General features: G+C 34.5%; 1 protein-coding gene and 1 long non-coding RNA gene across 2 annotated transcripts in view; one reads left to right on the top strand and one right to left on the bottom strand.

Moving 5' to 3' along the window:
- The window catches only part of LOC125657994 (uncharacterized), a 53,110-nt gene extending 41,680 nt beyond the window's left edge, over positions 1 to 11,430 (bottom strand). The window contains exons 1-5 of the mRNA XM_048888988.2: positions 11,330 to 11,430; positions 9,063 to 9,094; positions 1,369 to 1,567; positions 312 to 440; positions 163 to 199 (exon numbers count right to left, since the gene is read on the bottom strand). Of these exons, the coding sequence (XP_048744945.2) occupies positions 163 to 199; positions 312 to 440; positions 1,369 to 1,567; positions 9,063 to 9,083 (386 nt within the window). The 5' untranslated portion in view covers positions 9,084 to 9,094; positions 11,330 to 11,430. The remainder of the gene's footprint in view (positions 1 to 162; positions 200 to 311; positions 441 to 1,368; positions 1,568 to 9,062; positions 9,095 to 11,329) is intronic.
- On the top strand, positions 7,219 to 8,208 carry LOC130050251 (uncharacterized). Its single transcript, XR_008798697.1, has 2 exons — positions 7,219 to 7,607; positions 7,953 to 8,208. It is a non-coding gene; the product is annotated as an uncharacterized LOC130050251 (long non-coding RNA).
- Positions 11,431 to 16,355: the final 4,925 nt, after the last annotated feature.

Raw genomic sequence — 16,355 nt, 5'->3', positions numbered from 1 at the left:
CAACTTATACTATATTCATTACACGCATGCGCTCGTATTTGCTTAACAACCTTCTAAATATAGATATGCATTGTCGTACTTAAAAGGTAACTGGTGGTTTAGATATCTCTAACACAGGATTGTCACCGAAAATTTGGTATCATGCCTATGTTCAATACTTACATTTCAGACGTTTTATTTAAGTGAAAGCAGTCTGGATCTAGAAGGAAAATAAACCATCAACAGAATAAAATACTTCATATTCTAGAATACTGAATAAACACATTCATGATTGAAGGATTTAGACTCTACATCGATTCTGCAATACATACACTGATAAATCTTATCGCTGTAGTAAAATTTGTCTGGACAGCTGTTGGAAACGTTACTGCAAGTAGTCCGAATCAAATTCGCTTTCCCTGTTCCCTCCCCTGTCAGTTTGTAGCAATCAAACGCACCGTCTGTAAGAAAAAATGCAAATCCATTTTTTTCTAATTCTCTATTTCAATTCAACTAATAACTCAACTTTATGACAAACGGGATGACGTCAGCTTTTCCGTTATCAGCTTTCCATACTTATGTATATTCCACTATCATCTGCAATTGGTGTTCATGTCTCTAAATGGATTCGATACACAAAATCATGTCCTGAGTATAATTTTAAATCAATTACTACTGACAAATAAGTTGATGTTACAGGCTCTCAACACTCTCCTTTAAAGTCAGCATTTAGCAAATTCCATGGTTTCATAATGATCTAATTTGCAAATACAACCTGTCATTTGGTCGAATGCCGTCTGACATGTTTCATTCCAATTGTTAAAGCAGTCATTACATACAGATTTTGACCAAGGGTTATTTAGATTTTCTGATCGAAATGTAGGGCTCACGGCGGGTGTGATCAGTAAATAGGGAATGCTTTCTCGTCCTAGGCATCTGCTTCCACTCTGGTGTCCAGGGGTACATGCTTACTCTAATCTTAAATTCGTATTCTTTATAGGATTTATGAGATTCATCCCTTAGTTTTCTTCACTTTTTCATGATAGATAGATATATAGAATAGATAGATAGATGATAGATAAGATAGATAGATACATGATAGATAGATAGATGATAGATAGATAAGATATAGATAGATAGATGATAGATAGATAAAGATGGATAGATTGATAAGATATAGATAGATTGATAAATGATAGATAAGATAGATAGATAGATAGATAGATAGATGATAGATAGATAGATTTAGATAGATAGATAGATAGATAAGATAGATGAGATAGATGAGATAGATAGATAGATAAGATAGATAGATAGATGATAGATAGATAAGATAGTTTGATAGATAAGATACATAGATAAGATAAATAGATAGATAGATATTCTTACCCACTTCTCCTGTGCCATATCGTGCGGACGTCCAACAGAACTCAACCAGCTTTGTAAGGTTACTGTTTGGCAAACAGTGATACCTATATTTGTTTGAACTGTCGAAGCTGCAGTTCAGACTCTGAGCTGTTCTATCCCACATTTCGATTGAAATTGGACATTTTTCAACCTCGTATACATTGAACGGGTAGCCAGGTAACTGCAATTATCAGTGTCACTTAAAATAATAATGTGTCGGTAACTCATTGAGATAGTTCCAAAAAGTAATCGTGCATATATTGATATCAGAAATATCTCCCAATAAAAGTATCCTCATTTCGAAATAAGTCATTAAATGAAGATATATTTTCCCGGAGGCATACATCTGTCAACACCTCTTGTTTCTGTATGCCAAAAAGTATGTCTTTGATATGTCTTGGATAATTCAATATAAAATCGCCTCTTTCATACTAATATTGCCTCACCTAATGGTGAACACAACTCTTGCTTATTCTCCTTATAATAACAAGGTTGTTTGGTTGAGTTTCATTTCCATAAAATACGCACTGGGTATCTACCTAGTTCTGAATACTAGAAGAGTATATGTCTTTTTGCCTCACTCCAAGAATTATCTTACAACCAGTTAAATGAATACCTTAATGTACATACGTACTAATGATTAAAAAAAATAACATTGTTAAAGTACACTGTATATATAATGGCGATATATAATGACTTGTGAAACAAACTATTTGATTTCATCCCAAATAAAAGGAATGTCGAAAAGTTATGGCATGTCAAACGTTGCAATATTTGATCTTTTCCATTTGTATTGTATACTTTTCCATTTGTATTCTATATTTTCCATTTGCATTGTATAATTTTTCATTTGCATTGTATAATTTACATTTGTATTGTATAATTTTCCATTTGTATTCTATATTTTCCATTTGTATTGTATAATTTTCCATTTGTATTCTATATTTTCCATTTGTATTATATATTTTTTTCGTTTGCATTGTATAATTTCCATTTGCATTGCAAAATCTTTCATTTGTATTGCATCCGAGGGATTGTTTATTTTGATTTGTTTCGAAGGATTTCATTAGTTTAGGTCCCACTTATATTTAGCCGTCACCAGCTGCAGGTGACGTACCACAAATAAACTTACTATGCTACATGTATGGGCACAGTGGCGTAACATTGGGGGTACTTTAACGTGTCAACGCCTGTCGATATTTACGTCCAAGGTTTGATGCAGCCATGACACGAGTAGAACTCGAACATGCAACTTCACGGTTACGAACCAAAGGGCATATCACTGAACTACCGCGATCGGTTCCATATAAGGACTAGTTGAACATACATGTAGCTAGCAATGAGGAATCTTGCGCCGGGAGACCCCCCATCCCCCCTCCCTTCACAAATATGATATTTTATATATAGATGTCGAAAAAAGCATGCATGTACGTTTTATTTTATCAGAAGGCACTTGTTCCAGGGGCGGATCCAGGAATTGCGGTTACGGGGCGCCACTTTATGAGGCAGGGGGTCTGGGGGCCGCCTCAAGGCGGCCCCTAGTGGGTCCAGGGCGAAGCCCTGGTAGGGGTCCAGGGGGCAAAGTCCCCGAAAGCTCCTGCATGGATTTTACAGATTTCATAGGGCTTGAAATAGTAAATTAGTGAAATTAGTAAAATGACGCAAATTTTAAGGGTTTCTGGAAAAATTAAGTTCTCTCAATAAAGTACTTCAAGAAATCAAAAGATTTTGTCATTTATTTCTCCGGGAATGGAAGAAATTATTGCTTCTTTTATTGTTTAATACATTTTTCTAAACAAGATACTAAGATTTACTTTAAATTTGGAAATTTTGAGGGGGGAGGGGGCGCCGGCTGCGTTCCCCCTTAAATCCGCCACTGACTTCGCCCTCCCCATGCAACTCCCCTCCCCCTCCACCAAGGCTTTGCACTGGACTCACTAGGGATCTTAAGACAGTCCCCAGACATCCAGCAGTTTACTGCATCCTTTCGTTCAGAATTATCTAGATCAGCCAGTGGTTAAATAGGAGACTAGTTTGAATATGCTGATCACATTAGACGCATAAAAGCGATCAATTAATGGGGGGAGAGGGGGTTACGCCATTACACTTAGCAAATACGGTACATTCCTGCGAAACGTGGCTCCTGAACTTTACCTCTTCACATCTCGCGCATTACCAAATTCGATAAACGATAACTTAAGATTAATCCATTGAATAGTTGTAACAAACCCGAATTAAGTCCCCCGAATCTACTGAATTCTGACTAAATAAAAATGTGCATGCTTTTCTGGACAGTAACGTTCTATTTTTAAACAAAAATGATCGGGGGGGGGGGTCGCCATTACTAGAGCTAGGTACGTAATTTAAAAAATCCAGGACCTGGTCGCGGTAGCTCAGTAATATATCGCTTGGTTTGTGGGCGAGAGGTCGTGAGTTCGAGAACCGTTACTGTCATTGCCGCATCAAACCTATTAAGACATAAAGACAGTGATTGCTCCTTTGCCAAACACTCGACATTTAAAAGTGAGAATCACGGGTCTTTCCGTAATGACCTTAAAAACAGATATTCTGTATCGCTGCACAGGCGTTGGCACGATAATGAACCGTCATTGTTACGGCCCTGTCATCGTCGGTTACCCACGGGTGCTTCTATTCGAGTGAGTGGACTTAAAACCGTGGATTGCGACGATGCGGCCCTTCTACAGATGTGGTACATCAGTGACGTTAACTAATGAAATCCTTCGTAACAAATCAAAGTAAACATTCCTGGGATACAATGCAAATGGAAAATATAGAATACAAAAAGAAAATTATACAATACAAATAGAAATTATACAATACAAATAGAAAATTATACAATACAAATGGAAAATATAGAATACAAATGGAAAATTATACAATACCAATGGAAATTATACAATGCAAATGTAAAATTATACAATGCAAATGGATAATGTAGAATACAAATGGAAAATTATACAATACAAATGGAAAAGATCAAATATTGCAACGTTTGACATGCCATAAAAAGTTTAGCTCGTTTTTGACTAATTTAACACTGGGACATATTTGGTTGGCCTTATTTGTGTAATGTATTCCTTGCTCGCGCCTTCTTCACACGTGGTCGGAAAGAAAACGATGACGTCGGTAAATTTTGGCATCGAGTTCATTGACTGCAGATATAGGAGTTAGGGCGTATCACAGTAAATTCATTATGATATATCATGTGTAAACACTAAAGGGTAGTTATCTATGAATTGCTGGGGAAATTGAAAATAGCACCTAGTAATGCTTATAAGATAGTCACGTGGTCAACACTCGGCTTATTTCGGAAAGAAAGTGTGGAAAACTATAGACTGTCTTTTGAAACTATTTTCATGTATATCTCTACAATCGAAGTTTTTTGTATGCATCTTTGATAGTTTTTTTTGGGGGGGGGTGTGCACTTTATTCAAAGAATACCATAGTATTGATATCTTTATCGGACAAAATATAACATACAAATTGGGACATATGTACTAGTACCTTCAAAACGTCTTACCACTTACAATATATCAGCGTCACTTTAAATAAGTCCCAAAGCCATAAAGTTCGAGGGGGTGATATAAATTGACCCAGGGCTGGTGTGGGATGTGATATGAAAACTGTAATATCAAGTTTTTATAGCATATCCTTCTATAACATATTATAAAAGATATATATTAATTATATAAATTAAACAAAGGATTAAGATAGCTACACATGTATAATCAATTTCATGAGAAAGAAATAGCAACGTTTTCTGCAATATATATTATAGGCATTTGGAACACAGAGACCTCCCTTTGGATTGTCCTATGGTTCTGGAATACCTTATGGTCATTTTGATTACATTGTATACTAATAGAAAATATAATGATTTGTGTCCTATTCATTATAAATAAAAAATAACCGTAAGAATACAACCCGGTTCATTTAAAAAAAAAAATATACACCCCTTTAATTTCCGGCATCCTTTGATTTTTTTTTCTTTCCAGCACTTTTGAATTTCCAACATCAGAGGCAATAATTTCATATTGTCGTGATGTCAAAGTTTGAATATTGATACCGTGTACAATGCTATACAAACAATCTATATTCTATGTATATCATATAAATATTATTTCCAATATCAGATGTTTTACGTTGTCAAATATTTAACTTTGCAATTGTTCATTTAAAGCATGAAAGTCTTATGCCAGAGATATCTAACTAACTCTATACTGAGAAACATATTTATTGCAGGTTGATAAATCTAACCTGTTACATCGAACACGTGGTTGCTATTTATAGTTTGTAAAGGGATTCAGGCGTGTCATACCAGTAAGACCGGTTATGTAGAGCATGATTAGCAGGTTCTGTTTCTCAGTCATTCGAGCTCAAGACATTGCGCTGTTCACACCTGTACACCCACTCACCCACCCACCCTCTACATACACATTGCTATTGTGGTGTAATGTATATTAATTATCATACAGGTATAATGTATATGATACAAATATGTATTACACATAAGGTATATATATAGATGTACATGTATATGCCATTGTAGATATTGAAGATATTATTCCTCAAGGTAGTGAGAAAGATCGCGTGATATATGTACTTATCATGAATAAATGTGCAAGTCTTGGAGCAATTACCCATAAAAAGTGTTGTTATGATTTTGAATCAGGAAGTAAATATTTTATGTTCGTTTGAGACTGGGTCGAATAAGAACATTATTGATAATTAACCACACCTAATATATTCCAAAAGTTAAAATGATCTATTAAACATTCATCTTAGTATCACATTTTATCAACTTTGATACCTTATTTAATTGTTTCCTATTATTCTATAAATCATGTACAAATCAAGGTATTTATGGTATTGAATCTTGACAATCGATCACAAGCCCTTTCCTAAGACCATGCAATTTTCATTACTATTTTTCTGACATATAGTGTGATATTGCTGTTATAAAATTTAGAAATTCATTTCAAAATTAAGGATTATCTCCCTCATGCATTGCTCTTATCCTTAGACGAATTTGACTCCAATTTTTTGGCACTCTGTTTTTCCCTAAAATAGCTCTTAGGGCCTACAAGTTTACTGTTATTTCGGATTTCAAAAATTTCGGCTTGAGCATCACTGAAGAGACATTAATTATTTGTCGAAATGCGCATCTGGTGCATCAAAATTGGTACTGTATAAGTTTTAAATTATGACCCCTGGGTCGAGGCCTCTGCTGGTGGACTGTTAGTCCCCGAGGGTCTCTACAGCCCAGTAGCCAAGAACTTCGTTACTAGCTTGAAAATACGGATGTATATTTAATTGCTGTGATAAAATTTAGAAAATCCTTTCAAAATTAAGGATTATCTCCCTCATGCATTGCTCTTATCCTTAGACGAATTTGACTCCACTTTTTTTGGCACTCTGTTTTCCCTAAAATAGCTCTTAGGGCCTACAAGTTTACTGTTATTTCGGATTTCAAAAATTTCGGCTTGAGCATCACTGAAGAGACATTATTTGTCGAAATGCGCATCTGGTGCATCAAAATTGGTACTGTATAAGTTTTACATTATGACCCCTGGGTCGAGGCCTCTGCTGGTGGACTGTTAGTCCCCGAGGGTCTCTACAGCCCAGTAGCTAAGGACTTCGTTACTAGCTTGAAAATACGGATGTATATTTAATTGCTGTGATAAAATTTAGAAATTCCTTTCAAAATTAAGGATCATCTCCCTCATGCATAGCTCTTATCCTTGGACGAATTTGACTCCACTTTTTTGGCACTCTGTTTTCCCCTAAAATAGCTCTTAGGGCCTACAAGTTTACTGTTATTTCGGATTTCAAAAATTTCGGCTTGAGCATCACTGAAGAGACATTATTTGTCGAAATGCGCATCTGGTGCATCAAAATTGGTACCGTATAAGTTTTAAAAATAGTGAACTATCAATATAATGAGGAACCGGAGTCGGTTATCTTATCTTGTATTGATAGAGGGCGCCACAGGCAAATCCGGCCATGAACAAACAAAATTATTAATGTTGAGAAGATGGGTTATCAACAACCATTCTCAAATGCGATTTCGGAAAACACAAACACTACCTTTTACTTACGATGGCATCCAGTTGTGGTCATATGACAATACCTGAACTTAGGAAAGAGTTAGAAAAGTTTGGAGCAAAGAAACCGGGAAGAAAGTGGGAACTTGTAGGAAGGTAAATAAACATTCAATGTTTTAATGTTCATCCAAGTAAAATATGATTAACGCGGTAAATAATTATAAATGGTGTTTAGATATTATTTAAATATATTATAACAACGTATTATGGAATTAGGTGTTATCAGAAAGGAATTCTTGTAAAATTTTGCAGATTTACCGAGCTAAGCTAAACTTGAATTTCCTCGGCAATTCCAACATCGTTGCTATATTGCTTCATGATTGCAGCAAAATAGAAACGCATTTTTATATTGAATAAAACGGTACAGTGTTATAATTATTTGATTATTGCCACTATGTTTTACATTATAATGATCACTTGATACGTGTTATTTGATTACAGACTTAATTGAAGCATATAGAAGAAATGAACATCGTGCAAGGACACTGTCTGGACCTTTATTCATTATGATGTCACCCGATCCACAACTCTACAGGGACCTTCATTGTGATAAGAGCTTTCCAAATTAAAAGGAATGACAAATTCATTGACGAGATGAAAAGAAAATTGAATGAATTTTATGAAAGATATTTTAAATCTGTTGGTAAATGTACATGGAATAAATGTTGAAAAAATTAAATAAAGGTTTATTCTTTAATTACATCAATTTTTAATGGTGAATTATGCATAAGACGACACTATGCATTTCCAAAAATTGCACAACATGAAACAGACATAAATAATTTTAGAGGAAAGCTTTGTTTCAGAGCTATTCATAGGTTCTGTCAGTATTTTGAAAGTTTTGGCAAGTCCAATAATTCTTTCAATGTGCACACGTTTGCTGGATATCTTTCTGTCCTCTTATCACAGTAGCACAGGACATTCTGCTTTTCATTTTTAAAAATACTTTTTGCGCAGTAAGGGTTATACATACTAAAATATATTTTAGAACTTGTATTATAATTTACCAAAGAGTAGCAAATAATATAACTACAAACATCTGCATCATTATGAACTTAATATATATATACATAAGGATCACATTTTTTTAAATTGATTTAACTGAAACCTGTAAACTTTGTAAACAATGTTCTAAGTAGACATCAATGTCAAAACACAGAATCCCATGCTAGCAGGTATGCATACATTATCAACAGGGTGGATACTTTAGGACATATTTTGTGATTAAATAGTAGTTATGTTCTTTATGTTCACTTTTTCATTATGGTGTTAAGAGATAATGGGTAGTAATAAATGACCAGTAATTCCAAGTGTCAGTGGGGATTCTGAATGTGACAGTGTTTGTAACCTTATCAGATAATTTTGCATGTGTAGTAACTTGCCGATCCCATTAGAGGTTTTTCTCTCAGTAAATGCGATATAATTACTACACAAAATACTATATATCAACATTACTTTGTACATGTATATTACAAACAAAAAATCAAGATAAGCAATAGTTACCATGTTGAGTATGTATTACGTAACTGATAGAAAAGATGCATAACTTACCGGTTCCCTTACATGGGTCATTTTCAGGAAACCTGCAAAGTCCAGAGAAAATACGTCACATGTTATCCACACACACACACACACACACACACACACACACACACACACATATATATATATATATATAAGCAGGAAAATATACAGTTCCAAAATATATTTAAATCACTAGCGCTTTCTGGATTTTAACATCCATCCTCAGGTGAATACAAATAATTAATGAATCCGGTTGAGCATCACTGAAGAGACATTATTTGTCGAAATGCGCAGATTCATTATTTGTATTCTCCCGAGGATGGATGTTAAAATCCAGAAAGGGCTAGTGATTTAAATATATTTTGGAACTGTATATTTTCCTGCTTTTTTATTGATTTATTTTGACTGTGTGATATGAACTCTTTCTGTTTGGATTATATATAATATATATATATATATATATATATATATATATATATATATATATATATAAAAGCTCTAAAACTTCATTGTTATTTCGGATTTCAAACATTTCGGTTGAGCATCACTGAAGAGACATTTGTCGAAATGCGCATCTGGTGCATCAAAATTGGTACCGTAGAAGTTTTACATATATATAAGCACGGAAATATCAATGAACTCTTAAATGAACATAACTGCCCTAAGTGAAGAAATATTTAATATAAAGCACAAAAAATTTCCACTTTATTTGGATACCCATTTCCGCCGCTACCCGTGGTTGAACTCACGACCTGCGGAACCAAATCTCCTAGCAGCATGTAACCAGCGCACTAGACCGCTGGACCATCTAGGCAAGTCTTAAAAAAAACTTGCTTTCGATGACGATGGAATTATCGTCACACTGTCACACGCTACACGGTCGTTGAGAATGGAAATGGGATACATTTATTTAACCGGAGGAAATCCATGTGTCCGAGCGGGAGACCACCATACTCTCTCACTGCCGATCACGGGGATGGAACTCAGGTCGCAGCGGTGAGAAGCGAGAGCGCTACCTCTGCCCTACCCGGACATCCATCATACATTCCATTTCATTAAATAATAGCCCATCTCTAAATGTATTGATATACTGGTACTCAATTAGGTAGAATGCACATAGGCCTATATATTTAACTATAAAAATAGCAATTTCAATTTATAGTGAACATTGTTTCAAAAGATTAACATATGAATATAGGTGAAATTGATAAAGCTACAAAAATACTTCTAGTTTTGATTATTTGAAATAAAACCATAAAGTTAAATGTGGAAATTGATACTACGAGATCAGGAGCAGATCCGGGAGTTGCGGTTACGGGGGCGCCACTTTATGAGGCAGGGGGTCTGGGGGCCGCCTTGGCCCCATTGGGTCTAGGGCGAAGCCCTGGTGGTGGCCCAGGGGGCGAAGTGCCCGGAAGCTCCTGGATTTTACAGTCATTTATTCAGTCATTTGTACTATTTTCTATCATTTTTTATAAGGTGAAATTAATAAAATGACGCAAATTTTAAGGGTTATTGGAAAAAATTAAGTTCTCCCAAAAAGTAATTACGAAATCAAAAGATTTTATCATTTAATTCCCCGGGAGTGAAAGAAATTAGTCCTTCTTTTATCGTTTAGTATATTTTTCTAAACAAGATACCTCGTCTGTCCCATGATCTCTCTAAAACCATCACAGATTGTAACAAACCGTTGAATGATACAATATTGTTCGATTGTTTGTGTTTCATATTGCTTAATTTTAATAACCAAACACAATTACATCAATCTGTTATCACTCTACTCAATTCTAATCGTTCGAGGGTCGAATTGCACGGGTACCGCTACAGAGTTCTATTTTTAAAGCGACCGATATCACCAGCGGCTTTCCCTGCTACACCTGGAGGGCGATAATGACACGCAGTGATTAAAACACTGTAAAATGCTGGGAAGCATGTTTATAAAAACATCTAATACATATGTACACAATTAATACCAAAGCGTATGATCATTGATGTCGGCTTTGTGAGATGCCACCTATATAACAGTCTATAATTTCTTTACTTCCGTGCTAAATTCATGCTTCAATAAACTTGTAGAATCAGTGGTTCAATGGACAATTTAGTTAGAAAACTAGGTCAAGCACGCAGAACAAATACATGTGCATTTTGTATATACATGTATGCAGTCATGCAAATTGGTTATGAAATCAAAATAAAAGTATCTCGTTTTATTATATTAAGAGCTAGTGCAGTTAAAAGTCGTTTGTTAAATGAATAAAATCGAAATTCTGAGATATACATGAAACATATCTTACCTCACGCTGCTCCGCCCCGGCTGCTAAATTTTGAAAAGTAAAACGGAAAACCCCGTAACAAAACGAAAGTAAATGACGGACAAAGGAAAGTGGTAATTGTAGTCAAGTGACTTTTATTAAGTAATCGACTAATCTAGGGATTCCCTTAAACAGTTTCAGAGGGGCGCCCCGCCCTGCCGCCTTTTGCCGCCGCCCCTCTGCCCTTTCCCAAATTTAAAAAAAAAATCGCCGCCCTTTTGCCATTAACAACTGTTACAACACAAAAATTCCCCTTTTTGTACCCAATTACAAATGTCTGTTTCTTTTGTCAAATTCGTTTTATTTGCCGGATGCAGTATTTGACCAGGTAAATTAAACAGATCGTAATTGATCACTTGTGTCTAATCCGATAATTGGAAGCACGTGATAACGGTAAACATCCGTAGAAACTGTCTAAGTATGGTACACTGTATCATATTCAAAAAAAGTGTATACCACTTCAACCTTGCGAAATTCGTTCGGTATGATATTCGCTTAAAAAAATATTAAAATTCCAGATACGTTTACAATGGATTTATATGAGTAAAATAGCTCTTTCCGAGGCTAATTCTGATATACATTCGTTTACTGATAACTGACACAAGATTAAGTTCTGAATATTGTGATAATTTTTACAATTTGAAAAAAAAGGTGACCGTTTTCTTTTCATCACTATATATATGCATTAATATCGTTTTGCTTTTACGGTGAACCACTTAGAATTGGTACACGACTGAAGTGAACCTAGCTAGCTAGATGCGCGGATTGGCGCGCGCTTTTGTGTACCTCAAGAAGTATGAAGGGGTAGTTATGAGCAGTTTGAGAAAAGTCATTTGAAACCCATGTCATTTCGTGGCATACCATTTCTTCACTGCTTTTATCACAAGAGAGATGTCCGTTTTATCATCAATTCGTGTATTAATTCCCCGGCCATTTTGCATACAAAAATACTTGGAAAATCATTTTTAAAACACGAACATGAAGTATTCATCTATGGAAATAACATTCTTAATAATATCTGAAAGATTGTTAAAATTATTCTGATACGACAAAAGTTGTTAGGTATATCTATAATTAGCGATATGTAGATCAGATAAACAAGAGAGACAACTCAATTTCGCAGAGATCATGTGACGAGACTTTTACCGTATCATAATCAAAATAAAATTTAAATATATACGGGTAGAATATAAATTAATCCATATCAATTAACCATGATTCTGGTGTCGACTGACTCTGTGCAATATTTCAAAACAAGGCAGAGAAATTCCTGAAACATCGCGCAGCTTCAATTAAACTTTCAAACTTTCAAATGATTTTTTCAGTAAAAAATAACTTTAAAAGGGTAAGGTTTGCGACATTTTGACATGTAGCATATCAGTATGTTCAGTATGAATTTATCTTCTGAAAATTGACTTTATCAAAAATCGCCCGTGTCGGGTTTTTTTGTTGTTTTTTTTGACCAGATGAGCTTAATTTCTTTTGTTGTTGATGTTTTACATTTACAGGATCTTTGTACAAACGAGAATACCAGTGTTATAAAAACTTATAGGGTAAAAAGATGGTAGACTTTTTAAAAAAAAAAAAAAAAAGTATTATCTATAAGATAATCTTTAATTCTAGTTGGTAGAAAAATTTTAAAACACAAAAAAGCATTTTTTTTATGTCTTTAATAAAATTTAAATTGGTTGCCATGGCAACAAAAATGTATATTGGGTAGTTTTACAAGGTTTATATCAGAAAATTTTCACTTCAAACATAATATTTGGACCATAAACATTTAAGAAACCTTGTAAAATTACTAACCACCGGGCTTTGTTTCCATGGTAACAGATTAAAAAGAATTATTTCATTTATGTGATTTGTTACTTTGTTTTATAATTGTACAACTTTTTGAAGAGTGCATTGAGCATTTTCATCATCAAAATACAGTTCCAAATCACAAAACCTTGACTTGTGAGGACGTGGTGTTTTAAGCCTCGAACCAAGCGAGGGTTCCCTTCTGCCCCTGTCTGAGGTACTAAATTTCCCTGCCCTTTAGAAGCTGCTGTGGGAATCACTATAATCTGTAACAGGTGGAATAATCGAAATTCAATTGCATATAAAAGATATCTAGATAGAAGTCCTGATCATTATTTTTTTTATCATTACATTAAATTTTCAACTTTTTTCATCGGACATAATGCGCGTATTGATATTTAAATTTAAGGTAGCTCATTATACTAAAATTTTATTTAATGGCTCGTTAAAACACCATTTTACTATCGTGATTGTGATTTTTCACGGAGTGATAAAAAAGGTATCTTGTTTGCAAATAAGAGATTCTTGAGTCCAAACGCTGTGATTTGGTGCATGATATGAATATCTAATAAAACATGCCTAAAAGATTCAGATATAAGCATTCTAATTTTTATGGGGGGGGGGGATACGAAAATTGACAACGTTATTTGTTAACATTTCTAAATGAACGAATAAAATCTTTAAGAGACATGTCAGTTAGAGAAGAGATATATCGAAGAAATATATCATGAAAAGAAATTGAAACGAAATAATCAAATTCCAGATATAATCACTATATTCAAACGAGAGAAAAAAGTATCGATCCCGATCAAAATTCATAGAAATTACTAAAATAATCAAATTGTTGCTAATTGTATGCAATGTTCATCAAGAAATTAGTTTCTTTTATAAATTCGTTTAATTTGTAGTCCAATTTACATCTAGGGAATGTAGTTTTCTGATTACAATATTTTCCATGACTACTTTTTTTATAATTCCGATATATTTCTTTGATATCTCTTTTTTTCTAATTGATGGGTTGGTTTTTTTTGGGGGGGGGGGGTTGGAAGATTTTATCCGTAGATTAAACAAATATTAGCAAATAACGTTTTCAATTTTCATGAATATATCTTTATTTAAAAGTTAAAACGTCTATCTGAGTCGTTTAGGCATGTTTTCTGATATATATATATTATGCATCAAATCACAGCGAAATTTGGTCTCTAGAGTATCTTATTTGCAAACAAAGTATCTTTTTTATCATTCCAGGATAAATCACAAAAAATCATATAAAATACTTGACAGCTTGTATCACTCTTTCGATGGTGAAATCATACTTCATACATGCAAGAGGTGTTTTAAGGAGCCAATTTAGTGTAATGACCTTTAAATTTCGTTTTTCAGTGAACGTGGCATTTTGAACTGTCTTATTGCTGATGGATGGATAAAAACAAACTTACAATCAATCTCAAGAAAATGTCGTGCATGATAATTGGTACAGCGCAAAGATTAAAAAATTGTAGAAAACTGTCTATTCAAATGGACAATACCATTATTGAAAATCTATCATGTGCAAAACTACTTGGTGTTTATATTGACAGATGTATTAGGTCTGAACATGTTGAAATTATATCTATCTATCTACACAAAGCACTAAAATCCTGACACAGGGCGTCGTTTATGTTAATATTTCTTGAGCTTTTTTAGTATAACATCTCGGTAATACGGACCTGCAACACTTTTGCCCTTCGGTACTGGAATTTTTACGGCTATACCATCACATGAGAAGAACCTTCTTTGTTGCTGATGGCTCTTTTGGCAACTACAGGCCTTCTACCGTGTTTAGTTAGCTATATTTTGTTTCCAATTTTTCTTACTGGTTTGAAATAGTGAAACCCCATGTTTTGTCACCAGTAAAAATGTTTGCAAATTGTCATTGATTGAATTTGGAAAACCTTTTGAGCAATTGCTTAGCAGTTTGTACTCGTACCCGTTTTTGGTCATCTGTCAATATATGCGGTATCCATCTGGCAGAAATCTTTCGTACTTTCAAAATACGCTTCAAAATGAAATACACCCGCGATAGCGATATGCCAACATCTTTGGCAATATCACGAATCGTGTATCTGCCTTCACTTTCAATTATTTCCCTGACTTTTGAGACATTTGCCTTGCCTGTTACAGTCACAGGTCGGCCAGATTTTGCTGCATCTTTGACGGACTCTGTACCAGTCAAAAATTTCTTTCTCCACCTACAAACTGTCTCATAAGATACCTTATCAGACCCATAAACTTCCCCCAATTCAGTAAAAATCTGCATTACCGAATGACCGAGTTTTGTGCGAACTTTTATATAAGCTCTAATTTCTTTAATATTCTCAACCCGTTTCCCAACCGTTTTTACAACAGTGGTCTATGACTGGCTCTATTGAAATGACTATAAGCTTAAAACTATGTGGAGCTGAAGGTTCGTGTTTATACTGTTGGAATGGTATTAAATAGAACTTTTCAAGAGTATCATCATCCACGAAATCGTGCAGAGCGTTATCGCACTGTGGTACAATACACATTACATATCGAACAGCCCTCGTAACTCTATATAAACCTTGTTCACCGGTTTTTATTTACAGTTTGATGAGTTTTATGACATTGTAAGCACATTTAAAATAACTGTATGTGGTAACTAACTTCGTTAATTACTGTACACTTTTGGAAGGAAAAGGGAGACCGAGGTACATTACATGTTTACGTGACACCTCCTTTCCTTCAACGCAATCACGGCATGTATCGTCAAAATCGAATTGTCATACGAATCTAATTTTAAAATGTCAAATTGGTAATGTAGCAACCCCCCCCCCCCCAAAAAAAAACAACTTAAAACCCAAACAAACCTTTATCCTCAGACCACGAACCCACACCTTCCACCCACACACCCCTAAGGAAACAAACAAAAATCAGGGGCAGCTCGATCATTAAGTCTACGGCAGAAGTATGAAATACACGTAATTAGATAGCTTTAGAAATTTACATCATAATGCACTCTTTTAATGGTAAGAAATTTGATAAAATATTTCACTTTGTTTGGTGATATTCTGCACTCCCATAAAATCGTACGAATCGAAAATGCTTTTGCATTACTTTCTGTAAAGATAAAATATTTCAACTCTTGTAACTTTAAAAGGATGGCTTTTCTAAAATTGTACTTGTAGATTCTCTGTTTGACTACTAT

This window comes from Ostrea edulis, chromosome 9 (assembly GCF_947568905.1).
Source record: "Ostrea edulis chromosome 9, xbOstEdul1.1, whole genome shotgun sequence".
Lineage (NCBI taxonomy): Eukaryota > Metazoa > Mollusca > Bivalvia > Ostreida > Ostreidae > Ostrea > Ostrea edulis.
The sequence above is the reverse complement of the archived record's forward strand: the minus strand, read 5'-3'. Positions and strand labels throughout refer to the sequence as shown.